The sequence below is a fragment of the Engystomops pustulosus genome, chromosome 3 (assembly GCF_040894005.1).
Source record: "Engystomops pustulosus chromosome 3, aEngPut4.maternal, whole genome shotgun sequence".
In the NCBI taxonomy this organism is placed as follows: domain Eukaryota; kingdom Metazoa; phylum Chordata; class Amphibia; order Anura; family Leptodactylidae; genus Engystomops; species Engystomops pustulosus.
In genome coordinates, this window is record NC_092413.1 from 111,531,735 (window position 1) to 111,557,977 (window position 26,243).

The window sequence follows — 26,243 nt, forward strand, 5'->3', positions numbered from 1 at the left end:
GTGTCTCGTATTGTTTTAACGCAAAACACCGGGTGCTGGTTACCGCTTGTTTGCATTTGCCCCTTCCCTAGCGCTGCATTTGTAAACGCAGCGCTACGTCTGACCACTCCCTAACACATTGTGTTAACATTGCGTTCTGTATACAAAAATGTCAACAGCAATGTAATTAGACTCTCCTCAGCTGTTGTACTGCGTTTAAAAAGGCAATATGAACGCAGAGGGCTGTCCCCTTACACCATGCTGCTGCTCTGTATTTCCATGAGCTCCACACCTTCTCACAGCTTTCCAGACACTTCCTGAGGGGGTGCAGCGCCTCATCAGGACAGACTGATCACGTGACGCCGCTCCGCCGAGGTCACGTGCTCGCGCCGCCCCTCTGTCACCTGATAGAGCCGCCACTTCCGGCAGCTAAGTGGACCTCACGGATCGTTCCTTCTGTACCGCTGTTAGTTTAGCTGTCGGCTGTGACACATGGCAGAAACCGTGGCAGATACCCGCCGCCTGCACAGCAAACCGCAGAATTTGAACGACGCCTACGGGCCGCCAAGCAATTTCCTGGAGATAGACGTGAGCAATGCACAGACGGTCGGGGTGGGCCGGAACCGTTACACTACATACGAGATCCGACTGAAGGTGAGTAGCGCTCCATGCCCAGTATTTGTGTCCGTATTAGTATACACAGAGAGTATCGGTATGTGGGCAGTCATGTGACCAGGACAGGGGGGAGCGGATGTGAAGCACGGTTATCACGTGACCCCGCAGACTGATCCCCAGTACATGATCTGTTCCTCCTAGTACTGTCACCCTGTGCTGTATTATAGACCCAGCATACTGGCAGCGGCTGCTACTGCTGACTAAAGAGTTGAGCATTATACTGTGACTGCTGACTGGTACAACTGCATCCACCTTTGGTACTGCACTAAGACTTCAGATTGTCCTGTTGCTCCAGTGCTCCATTAACTTTTGTGGCATGTTATATAGGGAGAGATTTATTAAGCCTTCTTTGCCACGTTTCTCACTGAGAAGGCATGAAAATCTCCCCTTCCCCTCCAGTTCTGGAAGTTTTGCACCCAGCATGACACTTTTGGTAAGTCAGGGGGTCAGTGATTGTTAATGCTTTCTATGATATAAGCATTATTTTCAAACATTAAAGAGAACCCGTTGTGCAAAATAACCCCCTAATCTAAATATATTTTCATAAACTGCCATTAGAGAGCATTGCCCCTATTCTTTCATTGTCCCTATACGTGCCTGTATACCTAAGCAATGAGGTCCTAAAGCTGTATGCTGTAGTTTACAGTGCTCTACAATGAAGAAGTATTGGACTTGAACCAGCAACCAGAGCATCGCTGGTTCAAGTTGAACTATGCAAAGTAAAAAAAGTGAAAAACACAAAAGTTAACACTTTAGAATAAATAAAAAATAAATACATTAAAATATAAGCCTCTAAAATGTCACTTTCCCATTAAAACACTTAATAAACTATAAAAAAAACTCAAACACACAAAAAAAGGCCACATATTTGGAATTGCTGTGTCCGTAACAATCTATATAATAAAACAGACCTGGACCTGTACGGTAAACGCCAGGGGAAAAACCGCAAAAAACGTCCCGAAAAAAGATAATTTTTAATTAATACATTTTAAAAAATGCTCTAAAAAGTGATTTTAAAAAAGTTACGCACTCAAAATGAGACCACTAAAAAGAACAACTCTTCTCGCAAAAAAAAATAAGCCCCTAACCAGATTTGTCAGCCGAAAAATAAAAAAGTTCTGCATATGAAAAGATGGTGATGCTAAAATGAACAAAAATTTCTCCAAATTAGTTTTTATTCAGTAAATTGTAATAAAATACCCAAAACCCCCACATATTTGGTATCGCTACGTCCGTGACAATCTGCATAATAAAACACAATCGTTATTGGACCCGCAAAGTAAACCTTGTAAAAAAACAACCTCAAAAAACTCTCTAAAAAGTGATTTAAAAAGTTACGCACTCTAAAATAAGACCACTAACAAGAACAACCCTTCTCTCAAAAAATAAGCCCTTAACCAGATCTGTAAGCTGAAAAATAAAAAAGTTCTGTTTATGAAAGTTGGTGATGCTAAAATTAACATTTTTGCCAAATTACTTTCTATTCAGTAGAAATGGGGAAAAAACATTTAAACTATAAATGAGGTCTTTTCGTAATTGTTATTACCCATAGAATAAAAATAATATACTATTTTTACGGTATGGTAAACGGGCAAAAAAAAACCCACAAAAAAGTTCCTAAAAATTGATTTTCATTTCCTCCTCCAACAAAGAGTTAATAAAATCTCACCAATTAGCTATAGATGCCCCAAAATTATGTACCAGAAAAGTGCATCTCATGTGGCAAAAGAATAAGCCCCTATAGGTCCTCAATAAAAAATTATAGCCTGTACAATGTGATATAGCAAATCTGCTCTTCATGGCGCCTCCTTCCCTTCTGTGCCCGGCCGTGCGCCCATACAGCAGGTTACCACCACATATGGGGTATCCGTGTACTTGGGAGAAATTGGGTATCAAACTTTGGAGCCTTTTTTCATTTAATCTATTTCAAATGTTTCATTTTCCACCTAAAATGAATGTATTGTCAAAAAAATATTACAATTTGTAGACCACAACTCTATTTTGTTTTAACCCCTATAAAACACCTAAAGGGTTAACAAGCTTCTTAAAAGTGGTTTTTCGTACGTTGAGGGGTGTAGTTTCCATAATGGGGTTATTAACAATTCTAGCTATTATTTAGGTCTCTCAGTCAATTAAAAGTTTGAGCAGGTTTATCTAAATATTAGTTTTGGTGATTTTCCCAAAAATTTGAAAAATGGCACCCAAACAAAAGTCTCATAACATTCTAGTAAAATATGTGGATTCTTAAAAAACCATGCCAACATAAAGCAGACATTTACAATTTTTTTGGGTGCTATAACTATCTGCATCAAAAGTAGAGAATTTAGAACTTTGATGATAAAGAATATTTCCAAATTTTGGTTTTTTCCATAACTAAACATCATCCGAATTTTTAAACTAATTTGAAGTACAATCTCAAAATCCCCTGGTTATCTCATAGCGTTCCAAAGCTATAACCACTTATAGTGGGTAGATTTGAAAAATGGGACCGCTTTCTTAAGGCCAAAAGAGTCCCGTAGGGGTTAAGAAGGCTTTAACTTGCCCAATAGTTTTTGAGATTGTTTTTCCATGACATTTTGTACTTCAAGTTTGTGGGAAATTTTGGCTGATGTATTGAATTTATTTATGGAAAAAAAAGTGAATTTGGTAAACATTTAAAAAAAAAATTGCTATTTCAAAATGTTTTGTGTTTCAAATTGATAGTTTTACTACCTATATTAGTTACTAACATTTACCATATCTCAGCTTTGTGTTAGCGTCAGTTTATAAGCGTCCTTTTGTTTTATTACAATGCTAGAAAGATCAGAAATCAAACGGCATTCTCCCAATTTTTTTAAGGGAATTTTAGAATACCATTATTTTAAAGACCATTTCATTTCTATAGGGGTTTTAAAGGTTCTGTTATTAGAAACCCCCCACATACCACCCCATTCTATTAACTTCACCCCTCAAACTATTCAAAACAGCAGGTAGGAAGCTTGTTAACTATTCATGTATTTTACAGAAGTTCAGACAAAATGAAGATTTGATTTGGAATTTACTAATATCATTAACACATTCATTTAGCTGCAAAATTTACCCAAATTAACGGAATAAAAGTAGAAAATGAATCTAGGAATATATGGTGCATTTTTTTCAGAGTAAGAGGACACCCCATATGTGGATGTAACCCACTGTCGGGGAACATCGTGGTGGTGGTGGGGGGGAAGCATATTAACCCCTTGCTACAGGGCATTTCCCATTTTGCCTTTTGTTTATCGATCCCCACTTTAAAAAAAAAATCTAACTTTTTTATTTTTATGTGTACACAGATGTATAAGGGCTTGTTGTGTGCGTAACAAATTGTACTTTTTAGTGATAGTATTTAATATTCCACACCGTGTACTGGGAAGTGGAAATATAAATCTAAATGCTGTAATATTGACAAGAAACCGCATTTGCACAATTTTCTTGTGGGCTCTGTTTTTACCTCTTTCACTGTACATTCCAAATAGCATCTCTAATATATATTCTTTGGTTCAGTACGATCACATGGATACCAAGTTTATATAGGTTTTATTAGGTGTTAATCTATTTTACCAAAAACTAAAACTTTTTGTACACCCATAAAATATTTTACCATGACATATTCTTAATAACTTTTTCTAACTTGGGAGTGCGGAGTTGGTGTAAATTTTTTCTGGGACTAGCTGACGTTTTTATTATGTTACCATTTTCGGGACTGTGTGTTCTTTAGATCAGTTTTTATTACAATTTTTTAAATGTTTTTCGAAAGGGCAAAAAAGTGTTGATTTGGACCTTTGAGTACATTTTTCCGTTAGGGGTTCACCGCCGGTAATAAGTTTTTATATTTTTATGTACTTGTACCCACCTTATTGTTTTGTGTTAGGGGCATTTGGGACATTTTGTTGATTTTTTTTTTTTTTTTTTTTTTTTTTTTTTTTTTTGTACTCTTTGTTTTTATAATACTATCATATAAACTAATGATTATATGATCACTAGTACATATTAATGCACTGCAATAACCATGTATTGCAGTGCATTAAAATGTCAGCCTATGCATCTGCATAGGTTGACAGGCAGCTACCCTGGCTGGACCGAGCAGGCACATGCTGATGGCAGACCCAGGGACCTCATTAGGTCTGCAGCGGAGAAGACTGGAGGAGAGGGAGGGAACCCCCTACAGGTACGTAGATCACTACATTGACTACGGGATCTAACTGGTTAACTCCATTTCTATTCGGACTGTTAGAGCAGGGTCCTGGCTGTCAAAAGACAGCCAGGGCACTGCTGTTCCCTGCACGAGGGGCGAATGCAGTTCTTGGGTCAGGCCGGCTAAGAAACCCGTTGACCTAGCCTAAGGTCCCTCTTAGAGTTGAATTTGTATGTAAGTCGGAAATGTATATTTTATAATTGCAGCCCCAGCCAAAACTATTTTGGTCTCCGTGAAAATTGGAATTTTAAAATGTTGGATTGTCAGAAGAACCAGGATTAACAATAAATCATAATTGCAGACACCTATTATTTTTACAGCTGGTTTTTGTAGCCTGGGACTAAAGTATAGTAGATTACCAACATCCAAAGGTCTGTATGTAAGTCGGATGTTGTAAGGGGACCGCCTTAATAAGAAACAAAGTACGTATAAAGGCATGAAAAACAGTAAGGCCTATGCAAAGCCCGCTTTAAATACATTACATTTGCTCAGTCAGGATCGGCAGGGTCACAATTGGCTACATGGATCTAAATGTAAAGCCTGTGGACTTAAGTACATAAAAAAAGAACTGAGTAGGGAAGGGAACGAGGCAAAAAGGGAAACTATTATTATATTAAAATTCAAAAAAAGCCCATTTTTGCAACAACCCAGGCTAAAATAATATGCTTTTGTTTTGCCTCTACAGTGAATAGTATTAAAGGGGTTTGCCCATAAAAGAAATTTTCTTGATTACACAATAAAGATCTTTTTTGACCCCTAACTTTACAATTTTACTCAGTTTTATTGCTGTTTTAGCTCCTATAAACAAAAGGTGAGAGTTTTATTATGGGGTTAAATGCCGGGAATAACTGTTATGCCATTGTGGATCCCCACAGCATGTAAAACTCCTCTTGCTGCTTCTAAACTTTATTAAAAGGAATCTACCACCAGGGTGAAGGATTGTAAACCAAGCACTCATAATCGTTAAATGGTTTCCACTAAACCAGTTCTTTCCAGCCACAGATGCCCCATCAAGAAGACCTTTTGCCAGAATTTTATCCCCCAAACCAACAATGCTGCTGTTGGTCCTCCCCATATCACATATGCAAATTAGCTTACTAACTCTTGTATTCAAGATATGACTCTGCTTTCTGCCAGTAAACCAACCCCTTCTTGACTAACCACCCGGTGTCTCTTGAAATTGCTCTCCGGCCTCCTTGTACTTTGGGACCATTTTACCATTTAAAAGGGTCCTTTTACCCTTTACATTTGCAAAATGTACCCCTTGTATGTATCGGATCACATGACATCACACATGCCTCCATGGACTTTACTCCTTTCCATCCTCCATGGAGGCATGCTGTTATTTCATGTGATCCGATACATACATGGGGTACATTTTGCAAATGTAAAGGGTATAGGACCCTTGATAACATCACCCTGGTCACTTAACTTGAACTGCTTAATAGTAAGGAGGCATAAGGCATGGGGGGAAGAAGATACGAGTGGCCGACAGAGCATGACACGCCCACTTCTGATGGCAGGTATTATAACATAAAATGTGACTTATGGGGATGTAACGGAAGCCATTTTTAGCTAAAAGAAGGGTGTCAGTTAATTGGGCTTCAGCTAATCTAGCTGTCACCAGCTGTATTTTTGGAAATGTGGTGATGGGTTCCCTTTGAGTCCAAGCTGGTTCAGTCTCCTCTGCAATTTTAGAACAGTCCTCATTACTTGAAACAGGGGTGTATCATGGTGCCCAATGCTTTCACAGAATAATTCTGCATGCTGTATTCTTCTTCAAATATAACCGATGTAGGTTCCAGCGTGACCTTAACATCTACAATTTGTTCACCTCCCTGGGGATGCTTAGATGGAACATTTTGACACTAGCGGTTTTGGCTTGAAACTGTTGAAATACACTGTGGTTTTTAGAAACATAAAGGAAAAGACCGCTTGGTCCATCTAGTATATGCTCAACTGCTCTTTCAGTTGGGCTATACAGATATGATGGGGTTTTTATTTTTTTTATTTTTTTTTTCAGTCCCTAGTAATCTATCTTACTCTTTGGACCCTGCACTCTGTAGGACATTGCTGGACCATTTGTGGGTCTGTATTTCAGAGCTCTCCCAGCCATATGTATCCTGGGTCTGTATATGGCCAGGTACATTAAATGCACAGTGGGTGTACTATTTGTTTTGCTCGTCCCTGGGTTTCGGAGGTTGTGCAGCTGTAACCCAGTGTGCTTCTTGCTTCACATATTCCACCTCTTTTGTTTGTTTTCCCAAGCTCACTTCTGATGCTCGCAGCATTGAGATGCCCTTTTGAAAGTTAATTGGATATTAACATAAGCAATAAACAGTAAGCCAAAGTGAATAGCTTCTTTTTAAACTTTCAAACAACTATTTTAATGGAAATGTAAACCCAGCTGTATCAAGGCTACCTTGGCCTACTTGAAATGGCTGTATAAAAGTAGACTCCATGGCAACAAGGCAGCTTTATGTTTATGTCTATGACTAGTAAAGCAGGATGAAAGAAGCCCCGCAGTATTATTCATTATGTTCATTGGCTTCTAAAAAGCATCCAGCAACAACATAAAGTGCCACTTGACTCTCTTCTAATTTCCAGTGTCTTTGCTCTGTTTTCCTTCATCTGAAGAGGTTGGGAGGGAAGGATTTTGGGGACTTTCAATTTACTATGACTTCCTGCAAATTATAAATATTATTTAAGAGCTATATTCCGCCATTTATTCCCGTTGTAGCGTCCAGCGTGGTTTATAATGTAACAGGTACATTTTACAAATAAATTGAGCCTCGATTTTAGAAGTAAATGAATGGGGAGTTGGTTGTGAGCTGCAACAAAACAAAGAATGTTGTTCAGTGAAGAGGGCTTCAGGAAAGAGCCCTGATACCAAGTAGCTGTGTAATCCTCGCAACATTGTTTCTGGGTAGTTTTTTTCCCACACCGGATCCCTATATGCTCTAACAATCATTGGTGGTGCTGCTGCTGCTTCAATAAATAATATTTAGTAATATGGTTTGTAATGTCAAAAAGGTCCATCTAGTAGGTAGGTTTGTACATAAAAATGATTTAAAGGAAACTATCCATGAAAATCAAGCATGAATAAACCAGGAACACTTGCTCACCAGGCACTGTGACTGGTAATCTTTTTAGATTTGTTTTAAATGACAGACTTCCTTCTAAAAAAGTGTGAATTGAATTGATAACGGCTGTTGTGTTTTGTTTTTTTCTCCCCCCCCCCCCCCCCTTCTTCTTGGTACACTTTTTTTCTGTGAATTCTATTTTCTCTTGTATTCCCCATTAGCACAATGGACTTCATAAGTGGCAATGCTACATAGTGTACATCCTGTGCCATGTATGCTTTCCTTGGACAGCCGTTCCAGGGGGAATACTGCTGTGTGGGATGTGTGAAAATTGCTCACCTGGAAGCCCAGATTCTGGATCTAAATGAGCAAGTTTCAAGGCTGCGGGTGATTGACAATATGGAGCAAAGTCTTCTGCTCCTGGAGCACAAAATCTTTGGGGAAGATGGGTGTGGGGATGGAAGAATGGAGGTTCAGAGTGAGGGGGCAGCTAGTTGGGTAACATGTGGAGTAGAGGGAAGAGTTGCATGGAGTTTAGTCCTGGTCTGGTGCACCTCAATAAGTTAGCCAAGTTGGTGGATGAGGGGGATATCAGCTCAGCATTAGTAATGCTGCAAGAGATGGCCTCTTGCAACCATGGGACTCTCTGCTTAAGTAAAAAAGGGAATGGGAGCACAGGCAAGATCAGACATGGACTGGTAGTGGGAGATTCCATTATTAGGGAAAAAGCCATCTGTCACAGATCGTGCAGTGTATTGTTTGCCGGTGCTTGGGTTCGGCATGTTGCGGATCAGGTTGACCGATTACTAGGAGAGGCTGGTCAGGATCCAGTGGTCATGTTCCACATTGACAAAGGAAGGGGTAGGTGAAAGGTCCTTGAAAATGATTTCAGGGGCTTGGGCCATAAGCTCAGGGAATGGACCTTTTAAAGGTAGTTTTCTCCTATACCACGTGCCACACCAGAAAGGCAGTGGGAGGTTAGGGAGATAAATAAGTGGCTTAAAAGTTGGTGTAGGAAGGAGGGCTTTGGGTTCATGGAGAACTAGGGATGGGCTGCATCTCAATAGGGAGGGTGCAGTTGTTTTGGTGGAAAAATGGCTAGAAGGTTGGAGGAGTGTTTAAATTGGAGACCTGCGGGGAGGGCAACTACACTTGTACAGGGCAAAAAGGCGGTGTAGATAGGGAACTGGGAAGAGTTATGTTACATGGGGGGGGAATAGTTAAAGGAATAGGGAAAAACCTATACTGTGCATGTACACTAATGCCAAAAGCCTCGCTAACAGTTTTTTTTTTTTTTTTTTCAGAAATGATCATATAAATAAAAAAGGGGGAGGGGTTTGTTTATATGTGAAATCTTGCCTCAAGCCTGCCCTGAAAGTTGACATCCGTGACTAAAATGAAAATGTGGAGTCCCTATCAGTGGATATAAGGGGAGGGAAAAAGAATAATACAATATTACTATTTTTTTTTTTTGTTATAAGGATCCAAATATAATGTTGGCAGCAGAAGAACTACTAAGGCAAATGGATGCTGATTCAAAGCATGGTGAATTACTTATCATAGGGGATGTCAGCTTACCCAAATATAGACTGAGGGGCAGAAATCTGCAGGTCCTTCAAAGGTAACAGGTTTTTGTCAACAACAAAAGACCATTACCTGTCACAACTAGTCCTGGAGCCAACAAGATGGGGGGCACTGCTGGACCTTATCCTTACCAACAGACCTGACAGGCATCAAAATTGCATGTTTGGTGTTAACCTGGGTAATGGTGATCATAATATCATTGATTTTGTATTCCGCTTTACTATGAGCATTCGTGGAGGGGCAAAAAAGACTCTAAACTTCAGGAGGGCAATTTTTCAGCAGCTAAGGGAGGACCTTATAGGCATAAACTGGGACAATGTTCTCAAAGATAAAAAAATGGGACTTTCTCGTATTCTTTTTTAGAATATTTGTGAAAAATAAATACTATATGGGAAAAAGCATAAGAGAAACAAGAAAAAGCCTATGTGGTTAACTAATACTGCATTAGAGCAAGAAGCGAGAAAGATGAGGCATTTAAGGTGCTAAAATGTGAAGGTAGTGATGAGGAGTTGCTGGATTGTAGAAGGGGAAAAATTAATTATGTAAAAAGAAAAACAGGCTGCAAAAATAGACTGAGAGAAATCTTGCCAAGGAGAATAAAAATAATCCCAAATCATTTTTCAAGTATATAAACGATAAACTGAAAGTGTGGGCCCTCTGAAGAATAACCTAGGGGTCATGTTGGAGGGAGATGTGGAAAGGGACAATCTATTGAATGTCTCTTTCTCAACTGTCTTTACACGGGAAAATCCCCTTATGGAAGATATAATTAGGAATGATGTTAATTATCTTTGGAATGTTAACTGTTTAAACCAGAAAGAGGTATGGTGTCGACTCACAACCCCTAAAATGGACAAATCACCAGGCCTGGATGGTATACACCCCTGGGTACTACATGACTGGCGCATAGCAAATGTGGTGCCAATATATAAAAAAAAGGATAAAAAAGTGATCCTGGAAACCACAGACCTGTGAGTCTGACTTCTGGTGTGGGGTAAATATTTGAGGGGCTTGTTACAGATGCTATCCTGGAGTATCTGGCTGTACATAACCTTTTAATCCAGTATAAGCATGGGTTTATGATTGGCTTCTATGAGAAGGTAAGTTTCAGACTGGACCTGGGGGATGCTGTTAATGTTGTATATCTAAACTTTTCCAAGGCATTTGATAGTGCTGCATAAGGTTGGTACATAAAATGAGACTGCTGGGAATAGGGGGAAATCTGTGCATTTTGGGTAAGCACTTGATTTAGTGGTTGGAAACAGAAGGTGGTCATTAATGGCACATTATCAGATTGGGTTGACGTTACCAGTGGAGTGCCACATGGGTTACATTGGGCCCCATTCTTTTTTAATATTTTTATTGATGACCTTGTAGAGGGTTTATACAGTGAAGTTTCAATATTTGCAGATGATGCTAAGCTGTGTAAAGTAATTAATACTGAGGTCGATAGTTTAGCATTAGAGGGATTTGTGGAAGCTTGAGGAGTGGGCAGAGAAATGGTTGAGGTATAATGTAGATAAATGTAAAGTTATGCACTTGGGCCATGGAAACAAAGTATAATTATGTTTTAAACAGTCAATTACGTGGTAAAACTGGAGCTTTAAAAGACTTGGGGATATTGGTGGATGATGAACTTAATTTTAGTGACCAGTGACAGGCGGCTGCTGCTAAAGCAAATTTATGGCATGTATCAAGAGATGAATAGATTCTCATAAGGACATGGTTTTGCCCTTATACAAATCACTGGTCAGACCACACATGGAGTATTGTGTACAGTTTTGTGAACCCTTATATAAAAAGGACATGATAAAAATGGAACGGGTGCAGAGAAGAGCAACCAAGATTATTAAGGGAATGGGGGGGACTAGAATGACAGATTACTAAACTTTGGGTTATTCAGTTTAGAAAAAAGACGGCTGAGGGGAGACCTCATTACAATGTACAAATACCTGAACGGACAGTACAAGGATCTCTCAAAAGATCTTTTTATACCTAGGTCTATGGCCAGGACAAGAGGGTATCCTCTATGTCCAGAGGAGAGGACGTTCTACCATCAACATAGATGGAGATTCAGCAGACTATGGAACTCTATGCCGCAGGAGGTTGTTATGGCGCACTCTATGTACATTTTCAACAGAGGCCTGGATGACTTTCTGGAGAGCAAAAATATCACAAGTTATGGGGAAAAACATTTAATTTTTAAAAGGGTTTCACAAACAAGTTAGGCCCTATCCACAGGATAGGTACTAACTTGCTGATTGTTGGGGCTTTCAGTGATCAAACCCCCATAGATCACAAAAACATGGGGTTCCATGTCTCACCCCTCATCGCTCCGTCCGAGTAATGGAGCTGATGACCGCGCATGACCGTTCTGCTCCATTAATCTCTATGGAGCTGATAGTAATTGCAGAGCGCCATGCTCACGCTCTTCATCTGCTTCATAGAAATTAATGGAGCAAAACGGTCATGCACAGCCATCTACTCCATTACTCTGATACAGCGACAAGGGGTCTAATGGAGGCACGTGGGACCCCAATGGACCCCCTTGTTTTCATGGTCTGTGGGGCAAGTTAGGCCTTCTGATCAGTAAGTTGGGCCCTATCCTATGGATCCCTTACTGACGTGTGACATAATAGTATGTTGCACGTCGGCTGCGGATGAATGGAGAAGGGCGCATGGGCTGAGCCCTCTCTATAGCCAATAAGTAATAAGTAACACCGTAATGGAAAATAGCGCCCCAAAGTCGAAAATATCAGTTTTTTTTTTTTTTGCAGTTTTGAAAAATATTTTAAATTCAGTAAAAAGTAATCAAAAGGTCGTACGGTCCTAAAAATGGTAGCATTGAAGACATCATCAAAAATCGCAAAAAATGACACCCCCCGCAGCTTCATACACCAAAGTATGAATAAGTTATTAACCCCAGAAGATGGCTAAATGAAGGTGGGGAGTGAAAAATGAGAACGCAAAAATAAAAAATGGCCTTGGCGGGAAGGGGTTAAAGGTTAGACTTTTTCCAGCTTTATACTGTGAACTTTGAAGGAATGGTTAGTAGAGGAGGTGTGCGGACCTAAAGTGCACTGTTTGGGTCTTGGAGGGACTCTAGTATTCCCTTCTGAAGCTTTTTTTTTTTTGGTTTCTGTATTGTATGACTTACAAAACTGTTACAGTATATTGGTTTGGGGGCTATGGAGCAATCCCTTTACAACCAGAATGTCTGGGTTGGCATGATCCTTCTTCTCATAAATCCGACATAACAGCCTGGACTAAAATTACAGTTTCCATTTTAAAAGCCTTGATGTAAAAATTCCTCCCATTATTTGCAAAAGTAGACTACACATTTCTGGTCTATTGCAATATTTTCTCTATTTTCACAAAGATCAGTTTGAGGGCTAAAACATAACTGTTTGATACATGAATCGCATACTGTGTAGGGGCTGCATTTCATGGATTGAACACTGTGCTAGTAATATGTGATGCAAGGAATCCCACACGTAATAACATTGGTGTACTGCAATCATGCTCTCAGTGCAGCGTTGTTGCTCCATGGGATAGCGGAGGCTTTATAATACCTAAGAATTCATTGTGCTTTTTGTCAGTGCTATGACAGTTTGTGAAGCGGAAGCTGGGACTTAAGAGGTAGGTAGGAAATAAATAAAAGCGTTTTCCCAATCTCAACTCTGCTGCCTGTTTTTTATGTTGGTATAACCATTTATATGTTGAGTGTTCACAATAAGAAATGGTAAAATGAGCTGGATTGGTACTTTTACCTCCCTGCATTGTACTCTTAAACTTGATCTGTTATTTCAGAGATTAACTTTATAGACTTCCGTAGTGAGTGTATGAAAATTCTTCTAAACAGTTTTCACAAGCTTGATCTTTCCAGGGTCACTAGAAGAGAGCAGCTAATCCCCTTTTGTGAAGTAATTTGAGAGGAGCAAATCTAGAATGCAAAATATCACCTGCAGAAAAAACTGATCTGTGAAGGCTTTGCATCCCAGTGCTGATGTATAGAGGTGAAGTCGGGTAAAAAGCCAGTAGAGATGTAATAGGAGAGACCTGATACCGTGCTTAATACCTGATTTACTATCCTGCGGTCTGGGTGACCTCTCTTAAGGAGAGAAATCTGTTCTAGTCAGCGGCTTATGTCCAGGTTTGACTTCATCTTAATGAGGGGGTTGCTGCTTGTAATTTATCCTGACTCATGTTTTCACAGTTGAAGAGTTCAGTAATCCATAAAGAATGTGTACTTTTGTGTTATTTCTCAATCCATTGCTGGGATAATATTCCAGGTTTTGTGCAATTGTGGTGCATGAACACTGTTCCTTTTTTCAACTGATGGATATGTTAAAGTGACATACCCATCTGGTAAAGTCTGAGACCCTCTCGATCGTGCAGATTTTGTGCTCTCCCCCCAGCTCCACACACGTACACAGCTTTTCCTGTCTTCATTCACTTGAACAGAATTGTGCTGCAGTCATCAAAGCTCTTGACAGAGCAATGTTGTGCAGTCAAATTCTATAAACTGAATGTAGTCTAACTATCAATTGGGAAGGAGGAGGGTTGTTGGGTTGCAGAGGTTAAACATCCCACCCCCCCTTTTCCCTTACACTTATTATAAAGTATTGGAATTTCCCCCACAATGTCTTCTATTTTTCTGTTTGTTTTATGGCTTCCCTATAGTATTTTAGGGGGAACGGCCATATTTCGTTTAAAATATATGCAAATGAGCAGAGCACCTCTTGACTACGCCGCTAAGTAATTTTCTTCATGTGTCCGGCCCAGCCCCCCCTCATTTCCTCTCCATCCCTCCACCCCCAAAGCAGATCAGGGAATGCTATGATCGTGCATATGCAATTGCAGAAGGAGAGCCACTGGCTCTCTTGACACTGTGTAGGCGTACCAGTCAGGCTGGAGGGGTTAAATTACTTAGCGACGGAGCCAAGAGGTGCTCTGCAGAGCACCTCAGGCTGATTTGCATATTTGAGCTATTTTTTTTTTTTTTTCTACTAAATGTAGCCGTGCTAAAACATGCTTAAGACTTAAAAACTTACAGCTGATGGGGAGATGACAGGGAGGTTAGTACTAAGCATCTACCATCATGTAATTTGATGGCAGTTTTTAAAGTGTTTTTTTTTTTTTTTTTCCCCTAATATTTTGTTTTGCAGACAAATCTACCAATATTTAAACTGAAAGAATCTAGTGTCCGTAGAAGATACAGTGATTTTGAGTGGTTAAGAAGTGAACTTGAAAGGGAAAGCAAGGTAAGCCTTCTTTTGTATGCATTACTTTTAACTGCTGCACCCAATGCCCCCCCCCCCCCACTACAATGTATTGGTTGCTTTGTTTGTGGACCAGACACTTATAATGGCACACGACAAGAAATGTGTCAGGCCTACAAATTGGGCTTTCCTGATAAAGATAGAAACTAAAGCCAGTGTGGGTCCTGCTCTTGCAGACGTTTTTTTGGCTCTGAAGGAGAGTATTGCAGTGAATATCTTCCTGGGATATTTGGTATCACTGCAGAGCGTGTTAACCCTCATCCCTCGCTGACACCTAATGAAATCCACCCTTTAATTTATTCCCCAGGTAATTTATGTGCACATTAAGTATGATTATTAGTATGGTTTGGGCTGTAACGAGAGTACATGCCAGAACAAGGTTGTTTTTTTTTTTTTTCTTCCTTGATGTTTGTCCTTTGTTTACTCATTATTTTATTAAAATGTAATCGTTAAGGCCATGTCTTTATAAGCTTCACTTTACAGATTTCTATTCATATATTTGCCTCTGAAATGTACCTGTTAATAGTGGTGTCTTGGACATATTGCACTTGATTATCTGTGTTTTTGCATTATAAAAATCGTAGCAATTTGTTAAATAGGACCTGTTGCCCATATAAAAGGCATTAAGAGCTGCTTACTAAAGCGGCTCCTAATTCTGCGTTCTAGGAACCCTCTGATAACGCTAGCTGACACTGCCGCACTGTACAATAGGAACACCAGTCCACCCCTCTCACTCCATAGGCCTGTGGTGACCGCCAGGCTTAATGTGCTAGTCACGGCCTCCTAGTCCCGCCCCTTCATGAATACGCCGGACCGCTTTGAACGCAGTGTTCCGATTGTACAGCATGTCAGTGTCTCTTAACGTTATCAGTGTGTTTCGATAACACTAGCAGTGTAACACTGCTACATTTGTGGTAGCACTAGGAGCTGCTTACTTTGGTAAGCCGCTCCTAGTGCCTTTTTTATAGGTCACAGGTCCTCTTTAAGGTCATACGTTGGACACACAAGGGCATGTCAAGTAAACATATGAGGGTTTCTATGATAACCACTCCGTGACTATTTGTAATTGACCACTATGGGTACCCTGATCTGGCCACAGTTTATGCTGCCAGATCATGGCCTCAATACGGTTGCGTTCGTGGAGCCTTGCAGGAAGCAGGGTACTTAAGTGTTAAATTAATCCAAACGGGTAGTACATTTTATTATGGCATTAATCATCCCGTTTACAGTTGTTTAATGTAAAATAGACATGCTATTTTTCTGCTCCTAAGCAGTGACTTATAAGTTTGATAAAGACCTTTCTGGTCAAAATGATGTGGTGTGCGTCCCACTCTGTAAGCAGGCACAATAGATCACAATTGTGGCTGTGATCTGACGGCTACCATTGCGGCCATGTGCATGTGGTCTCGGCAACCCATCTTTATGACTTTATTACTTGACATCAACAACGTTTTGTCATTTGGAGATATTCTGCACACTAAGGGTTATGCGTGTTACATTTATTGCTTGTATTGCTGCTTTACTATCCAATCAGATGCATCAGTGTCAAAATACTAAAACAACTTGCCAAGACTCACTTAAGATGCTGTTAAACAAATCATCTTCACAGTTGATTTTCTTTGTATTTCCTAGATTGTGGTGCCCCCTCTACCTGGAAAGGCTCTTTTTCGTCAGCTTCCATTCAGAGCAGATGAAGGAATATTTGATGATTCTTTCATAGAGGAAAGAAAGCTGGGGCTTGAGCAATTTATAAACAAGTACGTGTGATCTTCGCGGTCTGAAGTGCCAGGAAATTCTTCAGTAATGTATAAGAAAAAGCCTGTAATGCAGTGGGGCACAGTTTAATCCTTGCACGGAATGAGTTAAAACAAATCCTCCTTATTGCTGACCTTGTATTTGTTGTCTATAGCTAATGTATGCAGATTGCCTGCACTGAAACAAATAGTTACATGCTATACAATGGCTCTCCCTGGTTTCAACATATGCCCTATTGCTGGAACAATACTGCTTACTAAGCCTGGGTAATAATTTGCATTGATTGCAGATTGTGGCGTTATCTTTAGTGTTAAAATGTGCCAAGTGTAGAACCTGTCACCAGTTTTGCCATTTTTAGCTGGTGACAGGTTCAAATAGGCTATGTTTTGCTGTTTTTGAAAAATGCCTTTTGTCAGCTTTCTGAATCAACTCAGTACTTTATAAAAGATAATTTCCCATTACTGTACCTGGCTCCCTCACCCCTTCCTACTTCCTGTCATGTGCATTGAACAGGAAGGGCTGGTTCCGATTACTACAAGAGTATACCCAGAATTGTGTAGGGCTTGTAATAAGCTTTCAGGACTTGCCTTTCCCCTGCCATGTGTCATTTTAGAGACCATTCCATTTGTTATCTTTTATGCAAATAAGCTTCTTGCTGGACCCATTGCTACACAATGATTGACATTTCCTAAAGTGCATAAGATGCAGGAAGAAGAAAGTAGGTGCACTACTTCAGACATGCCCATGCTCCCAGGTCACAAAAACGATTATTGTAAAACCAAATTCGAGTTTTCTCTTCAATGAAAGGAAAATAGTAAATGTATATCTGGAAAGCCAATAATGTGATCTAGGAGCTGGTAGATTTCTTTCAACCCTCACCATTTACTTTTTTCTTGTATCTTGCAGAGTGGCCGGCCACCCGTTGGCACAGAACGAACGATGCCTTCATATGTTTTTACAAGATGAAATTATAGACCGGAACTACACTCCGTCCAAAATAAGACATGCCTGACAACTGGAAGCAAGCAAAATCCTCTGACTGTAAAACCTAATTTTATTATATTGTTGGCATGTTACAATCTGCTGTAATAATTGTAACATACTAACCTCCTTTATTACTTTATAATGTTACTTTTAATTTCAGCTCTTGAATTGGGTGCAATTGCCACTAAAGTTTCTGATTACGCAAATTGGACTTTCGGGTGCCTGGACAGGAATCCCTTATGTCAATTGTAATGTCCACTTGGGTTTTTTATTACTTACTCTGAACCAAATGTATACATGCCCATGTTTTCTAGCACTACAGGAAATGTTCTGAAAAGAGGTGGAAAAGAGCACATGTTCAGAAAGGCTTACTATCGGCATGTGTATTGTACACCAATTCTGGAAAGATGGCAGTGTTTGTAATCAGATCTTTCTGGAACAGTCCACTTCTTGACATGAGCCTCTGGAACGGAAATGTGAAAGTCCTTACTCAAGGCAGTTGTCTTGCGTTGGGAAACTTGCAGCATCTTATGGCTGTCATTTCTTTCGCCCTTTGTGTCTGTGGGTAATGTTCTATTGTTTTGTTATTCCTTCTCTTCTAGTGTTTTGTCATTTGGAAAATCATCCTACAATTTCCGCCTTTTTGAGCTGAGGACTTGGATAAAATAATGTTTATGTTGAGGACCGAGATCACTTGTCAGTAATTTGATTGTAATGGATGCTCACTATAGTTGCCTTTTTGTCTTTCTTTCTTTTTATCATACAAAATGCTTTCACCTTGGCAGTGATGCTACTTGTGGGATTACTAGCATTTTTTTATGGGGGAAAAACAATAATCTAGCAGTCACTTCATCTCTTCAAACATCATTTATCATATATATCTAGGTATAATTAGTTTGGCAGCTAACTAGCACTAACAAAGACTCGAATGTTTCTGCTTTGTATTATCATGTGCCACTGTGCTATTGTATTCTCTATATATCTCCATGTGTAATCTTTACACAATGAAATTCTACAAGCTTGCAAAAGACTTTATAATAAATGTTACAAAGAAATTACTTTATACAAGTATTAAACATCTTTATATGACTTGTCTACATTTTTAAAAAATAAGGAAATAAAAATCTTTTATTTACAATGTTTTTGATTACTTTTTCTTTTTATTCAGATAAGGTCTCATTCCCACAGCTATGTGCACAGGGCCCGGGAGGAGGTTGGAGGGTTTAGCTACTCTTCAACATGTCTCATACTGAATTAAATTTAAATTAAACCATATCAGAAATTGGCAAGCAAATTACTTGGCTGTCTCTGGCACTCCCATTCACTGTCTATGTGAATGCGAAAGCTGAACGCAATGAAAATGAAAATCTGTAATACACTACATGTCTGGGTGCCATAAAACTCTACTCTAACTTCTGTCAGTAGTTATGAACTTTGATGGCGCATTTACACCTGGCGTTTGCGATTCCTTGTGTTTTGTGGTCTAGATGCAGAAATATTTTCCTGGGTTGTTAACTTGTCTGTTCATGCATGGTGTTTACTACCTAGTCCTGTGTTTTCAAATTAGGTTGGAAACTTTAAAGAGGACCTGTCACTCAAAATTTCGGCACTAGGAGCTGCTTACTAAAGTAAGCAGCTCCTAATGCTTGAACAAACGCTGCAGTGTTAGAAGGATATCGTTACCGGAAACATCCGGTGACGCTATCTAACATTGCGGCGGGGTACAGTGTAATCATCGGTGCTGCCTCTTCCCCCCAGACCGCCCCGCTCGCTCCATAAGCCGGCAGTGACTGCCACGCATCAGGCGGCAGTCACCACTCCTAGCCCCGCACCCTCATGAATACGTCAGACAACTTTGTGAGCGGTCCGGTGATTACACTGTACCCCGCCGCAGTGCTAGATAGCGTTACCGGAGCTTTCAGGTAACGCTATCCTTCTAACACTGTGGCGCTTGTTCAAGCACTAGTGTCGAAAATTTGGGTGACAGGTTCTCTTTAACTCCTTAACGCTCCCACTGTTAGCGCTCAGCACCGTACTAGTATGGCGCAGATGCCGGTTTAGCTATGCACTGAAGCTGAGCTGGCATCAGCAATTGCGGGCTGTCAGCGGTAATCTAACGCCGACATCCCCGTGTAATACCCATGATCAGAGTAAGCTCCAATCGTGGATGTTAACCCTCTTAATGTCAGTGTGATTTCTGTATTTAAATAGCTGCAGGGAGGATCGAGGGTGCCGATCGTTGCTTTGGCAACACCGCGGTCTGAGAGAAGACCCCGGGTTTGTCCATGGTAAATGCCTGTAAGGTCTGTGACATACAAGACCTTAAAGGGGTATTCTCGTCTGGGCATTCACATTCAGTTTCACTAATCTTCCATATATAAACATTTCTTCAATTGGATGTTATTAAAAAAATGTTCCTGTGTGAAGATAATTTCCAATAAACATAGCCATGTTGTCCCTTAGAAACGAGAAAGCTTCCTCGGTTACGACCACCTCACACTCTGGCAGCAGCGGCCAGACTTGCGCTATAGAGTCCTGCCGGACACCCTGGATTCAGCGATCATTACCACAGGATGGCTGTGGGACCTGCAGTAACTCCAGGACACTTCATACACAAAACCTTTTTGTTTATTTGTGCAATCTCTCCAGTAGAGGTGGCCGTATCCGAGGAAGCTGTCTCGTTTCTAAGGGACAAAATGACTACATTTATGAGAAATTATCTTCACACAGGAACATTTTTTTTTTTTTTCCCCTTCACGCTCCGTGGCGGATATATCCGCCACGGAGCGCAGTGACTTAGCGCTCAGTGGCGGATATATCCGCCACGGCGCTTATGCCGGCTCGGCTCTGGATCAGAGCCGAACCGGCATCGGGAAACACGGGGTGCCGGCTGTACAGCCGGCACCCCAGTGTAACACCCGCGATCGGAGTCGTCTCTGATCGCGGGTGCTTAACCCGTTAAATGCCGCGGTCAGCGCGACCGCGGCATCTAACATGCATCTGGGGGATCTTTCCCCCACGATCGGCCCCCCCGAACAGTTTTCGGGGGGTGCCGATCGTTTCTATAGCAACTCTGGGGTCCGATCTGGACCCCAGAGTTACCTGCAAGAATTACCAGTAAGATGGCGTCTGTGACGTCATCTTACTGGCACAGTGCCAGCCTATGCAAGTGTATAGACTGACACTGATAATACTCTGCAATACATCAGTATTGAAGAATATTATCATGAAGAAGCAATCAGATGTCCCATGGTATAAAAGTGAAAAACCCCACATATATAGTATCACCGCGTCCGTAACAACCCGTAGAATAAAAGTAAATCATTATTGAACCCCCACGATAAACGCCGTAAAAAAAAAAAAAACTGTTATAAACCCTCCAAAAATTATAATTTTTACCTTTTCAATCCCACAAAAAATGCTATAAAATGCGATCAAAAAACTCAGACATGATACTGGTGCAAAGTACAACATGTCCCGCAAAAAACAAGCCATCAACCAGCTCCGTAGCCAAAAATGTAACAATGTTATGCCACTTGGAAGACGGCAATACATAAATGATAGATTTTTCCCCACATTAGGGTTTTGTTTGACAAATTTAGTAAAACGTAAGAAAATATATTCATGTCTGGTACCCCCGTAATCGTATCGACCCATAGAATGAAGATAATATGATTATAAGTCTATACGGTGAACACCAAAAAAAAAAAAAAAAGTAAAAAATCCAGTACAGAATTGATGCTTTTCTACTCATGACCTCAAAAAAAGTTCCTAAATTTTCAACAATAGGTGATACCAACCCCAAAATGGTAACAATGGAAAAAGCATCTCGTCCCGCAAAAAAAATGCCGTCACATGGCCCAAATAACGGAAAAGCGAAAATTTTATAGCCTTCAAAAGGGGCCAATGAGGAAACTAAAATCCTGGCAACTGCAGCGCCCTCCTTCCCTTCTGCACCTCGCTGTGCCTCCATAAAACAAGTCACAGCCACATGTGGGGGGTCGCTGCACTCAGGAGAAATTGCAGAACAAATTGTATGGTGGGTTTTCTCTTTTTATATTTTGGAAATGTGTAAATTTTAGTGCTAAATGAACGTATAAGGGAACAATATGACCATTCTAAATTTCACCTCCATTTTGATTCAATTACTATGAAGATCTCAAGGGGTTAACAATCTTCGTAAAAGCGGTTTCTGATAGCTTGAGGGGTGCAGATTTGAAAATGGGTTGGTTATATGGGGGGTTTTGATGCTAAATATGTAAAATTTCATTCAAAACTGTATTTATCCCCAAAATAGTCAATTCTGAAAATCCGGAAAAGCGATATTCTATTTGTAAGCCGCGTGACATCAAAATAAATTATCCAGACATTTCAAAAATTATGAAAATGTGAAGTAGACAAATGGGAAATGTTATTCAGCAACTTATTTAGGTGGTAAATCTATCTGCCTGAAAACGTAATGATTTAGAATTTCGAAAATGGCAAATTTTTCAAAAAATGTATCATATTTTCTTTTTTTTTGTAAATAAACGCAAAACTTATCAGCCAAAATTTACCACTAAAATGAAGTACAACATGTGGGGAAAAAACAATCTCAGAATCGTTTTGATAAGTAACAGTGTTCAAAAGTTATAACCATATAAAGCGAAGCAAGTCAGAATCCAAAAAATCGGGCTGAGCCTTAAGCTACAAAATGGCTGCGTCCTTAAGGGGTTAATAACATCTAATTGAAGAAATGTTTACATATGGCAGATTTATCAAACTGAATGTGAATGCCTAGACGAGAATACCCCTTTAAGGTAGTGTGTCAGCCAATGCCTAGACTGACAGTGCTAATACTCTGCAAAACATCAGTATTTCAGGATATTATAATGAACAAGTAATCTAACAATTGCTTGTCCATGTGCCATAGTCGGACAAGTAACTAAAACAAAAAAAAGTGAGGCAAAGTTTTTCTAACTAATAAATTAACCAAAAAGCCCCGTTACACATTACACTTGTATATACAATAAAAAAGTGAAAGTCGTCATAAAAACACCACATGTGTGATCGCCATGTCTGTAATAACCCATACAATAAAACAAAATCCTGTAAAAAAAACTGTAAAAAACTTTAAAAAAAACCCAAAAATTATTTTTTTTTTACCTATTGTCGCATATAAAAGGTGATCAAAAACATGTATCAATACAACAATGGTACTGTTGTAATGCATAAAATGTCCCGCAAAAGCAATCTCTCATCCAGCCATGTAGACCAAAAATCAAGTTATGCTACTTGGAAAATGGTGATGCAAAAATTTGTTGTTTTTTTTTTTACACACATGAGATTTTATTGTACGAAATATAGAAATTTAGTAGTGTCAAAAATCAATTACAGCATTGATGTTTTTTCTACAACCCTCTCACAAAAAAGGTAATGTTCAGCAATGGGGCATAGCGACCCCAAAACAATACCACTAAAAAAATGCATCTCATCCTGGCAACATTAATGTAAAAAACTAATTTTATATCTCAAAAAAAGTGACCTAAAAAACACAAAATTCTGTAAGGCGAAACTGGCTAATGCCAGTCCTTCCCTTCTGTACCTCGCTGTGCGCCCCTACAACAAGTATTGTCCACATAAGGGGTGTCTCCATACTTGGGAGAAATTGCATAACAACTTATCTTTTGTATACGTGTTAATTTTAGGGCTAAATGAAAGTATTACCAACAAAATCGGATCATTCCAGATTTCACCTCCATGTTGATTTAATTACTATGAAGATCTCAAGGGGTTAACAATCTTCCTAAAAGTTGTTTCTGATAGTTTGAGGGGTGCAGGTTTTAAAATGGGTTGATATATATGGGATTTGCCTGAAAAGGGGATGATATATAGGGGATGATGTGGAGATAGGAGCTAACCATGAAAAACGCTGAGTAAAATTGCACAGGAAGTGATCTTTATAATGTTCGGAAAACTAGGGGATTAAGATTTGAGAACTTTCTTTCGTGGGCAAACCTGCTGTTGTGTTTCCCAGTGCAGCTGCCCTTTGCATTTTAACTCTGCGTTTGATGTAGGCAAGTTTGTGAAGAAGCAGGACAAATCTGGGAGAATGGTTTTGTTTGCTGTTAAAGGGGTACTCTAAAAATAAGCAATTAATTAATCAAATATAAGCTAATATGTAATTTGTCATTTAGAATTTTGCTCCACTCAGGGTGCATTCACACGTTGCAGTTAAAACTGCATAGCTATTAGCTTTGAGGTGGTTTTAGGTGCAGTTTTGTCAATTGAACAGGTAAAAGACATGAACTGAACGAGTGAATTTGATTTTGAAGGGGAAACCTGCTCCACAAATGTCATTCACTCGTTCAGTTCATGTCTTTCACCTGTTCAATTGACAAAACTGCACCTAAAACCACCTCAAAGCTGATTGCGATGCAGTTTTAACTGCAACGCGTGAACGCACCCTCAGCCAAAAATGCTATGGACACTTTAACGAATAATTAAAATGCTACTGGCCCTTTAATCAGTCCATTGATTTTGTCCTATGAAGGACGCACAGAACTAAAGATGACTGCTGGTAACTTGTCCACATAACATGAAGTGGCGGATTAAGTTTCCCATGAACAGCCATGGGCCATGTGAACAGCCCAGGGTCCCCCCAGCATCCAAGCCAACCTAGTGCCATGAGACCTAATTTCCTTTGCCCCACAACAACGCCACAGCCTGTACTGGCCCCCCTTCAATGAAATGGCCACAGTAGAGCCCATCCGCCATAAATGAAATGGCGAAGGCACAGCCAACCTGAATGAAATGGCCACAACAGAAGTCCTCCATTTAATGAAATAGCCACTGCCGAGCTCCTCTTTAATGAAATGGCCACAACAGAAGGTCTCCCTTCAATGAAATGGACACTATAGAGCCCCCCTTCAATGAAATGACCACAGCATATCCTCCTTTACAGAAATGGCCCCTTCAATAAAATGGCCAGAACAGAAGGCCTCCCTTTACAGAAATGTCCACAATGAGCTCCCTTGAAACAAAAAACCTCTATACTTACCTCTGGCTTTTTCTCCACATGGCTCGGTCTTCTCCTCTTCCGGCCCGTGGATATGGGTTGGGGTTAGATATGGACTATTTGTGGGGCACACCATGATAAAAGGGTTACCTGGACTGGTCCCTGGTAAAAGATTTTGGGTGTAGGCGGTCGCAAGATACAAAAAGTTTGTGGAACACTGGCGAAGAGGATTGCTACCTGGTGCCTGCCGTGCAGTGTAACCACACCCCTAAAGTATGGACCCCTTGAGTAGAGGTAGGAACTGAGACACTTCTCCCGGTCTCAGGTATTGCAACTCACACTAAGGACTTGCCAAAAGTTATTGGCAATTCAGTACTTGCAAATATGGAAATAATGGTGTCTGCGTCTGTAAGACAGCATTAATTCTTAGAGAAGCAGAGCAGACACCACCACGTCACCACGCTGCCGGCATCTCAGGCTTAAAACATGACAACTGGCACCATGCAAGAGATCACTTGCACTGAACATGAAATAGTTCATAAGGGCCCAATAAAAGTTCATTGCCACCGTGAGAGCCAAAGAATTTAACATACATTTACGCCCTTTTATATAGAAAAAGTCACATTTTGGCACATATGGTCCGTATATGCACCACAAGTTGATGTGATGAGGGCCATGAGATTTCCTTAATGTACTCGAGAAATTTGAGTAATTATAACTCATGTCTAGCTTGTTCAGAATTAAGATTCTGACAATTGGAGGGCAGGAAATTAAATAAATTCTTGACAAACCTCCACTGACATACATACATACATTCATACATGCATGCAAAGTGAAAACCACCATTCCCAATCTCTTCATAGATATCGGAAATGGAGGAAAAAAATCTGGTTCTTCACTTTAGATGCTACACAAAATGGAGGTGTAATTTACAAGCTGTAATTTTTTTAGACAATATATTAATTAAACCGTCACAAGGTGTTAAATTATGAAAAACTCTACAAAGATTGATACCCAATTTCTCCAGAGTATGAGGATGCCCCATATGTGGTGGTAACTGTTGTATGGGCACATAGCCGGCATAGAACGGAAGGAGTGCCTTTCGGACCAGATCTGCATTGTCACATTTTCCAGACTTTAAAATGTTTATTTTTTTGTAATTTGGACATATGGGGGATTATTTTTTTGTGGATGAGATCCACTTTTCAGGTACATGATTCAGGTACATAATTCTTGTTTATGGTTTTTAGCATTTTTTTCCCGGATGTTCACCATACCATAATCTGTTATCTTGTTTTACAGTGTTCCTGTACGGGTTCAGCGTCAATTTTATTTTATTGTGCAGGTTGTTATGGACGTGATATCCAATATGTTGTGTCTTTTGGGTGATTTTGACTTTTTTATGTTTTATTTGATTATTGTATGGGATGGGACTTAAGGGGACTTTTATTCTTTTTTTTAACTGTTTTATTTGGTCTTAGGGTGGGACATGAACAAGTGATCATTTGATCACAATAGAAAAAAGAGAATCAGCTCACCACTCTTGTTGTTTGTCTTGTGGATTTCTGCCGATGCACGGACGTGCTGTGCGGGGACCAGAATATGCAGCCAAGGAAAAGGGTATTTGTCCAGCGTCCAGGCAAAGAAAAATATTTTTTGTCTTGAATCATAAAATTTCCACTTTATTAATC

General features: G+C 39.9%; 1 protein-coding gene across 1 annotated transcript; it reads left to right on the top strand.

Annotated features, from left to right (window-relative positions):
• Window positions 1-243: 243 nt before the first annotated feature.
• Window positions 244-18,693, top strand: SNX3 (sorting nexin 3). Its single transcript, XM_072141835.1, has 4 exons — window positions 244-633; window positions 14,703-14,798; window positions 16,449-16,573; window positions 17,478-18,693. Exons 1-4 carry the CDS (start codon window positions 472-474, stop codon window positions 17,581-17,583), a joined length of 489 nt encoding a protein of 162 aa, XP_071997936.1. The 5' UTR covers window positions 244-471; the 3' UTR covers window positions 17,584-18,693.
• Window positions 18,694-26,243: the final 7,550 nt, after the last annotated feature.

Bases quoted from the DNA above. Each gene is read 5' to 3' on its own strand.
- SNX3 (XM_072141835.1), top strand. From the start codon at position 472: ATGGCAGAAACCGTGGCAGATACCCGCCGCCTGCACAGCAAACCGCAG. The intron at 634-14,702 runs GTGAGTAGCGCT...TTTGTTTTGCAG, and splicing joins CATACGAGATCCGACTGAAG to ACAAATCTACCAATATTTAA. The intron at 14,799-16,448 runs GTAAGCCTTCTT...TGTATTTCCTAG, and splicing joins AACTTGAAAGGGAAAGCAAG to ATTGTGGTGCCCCCTCTACC.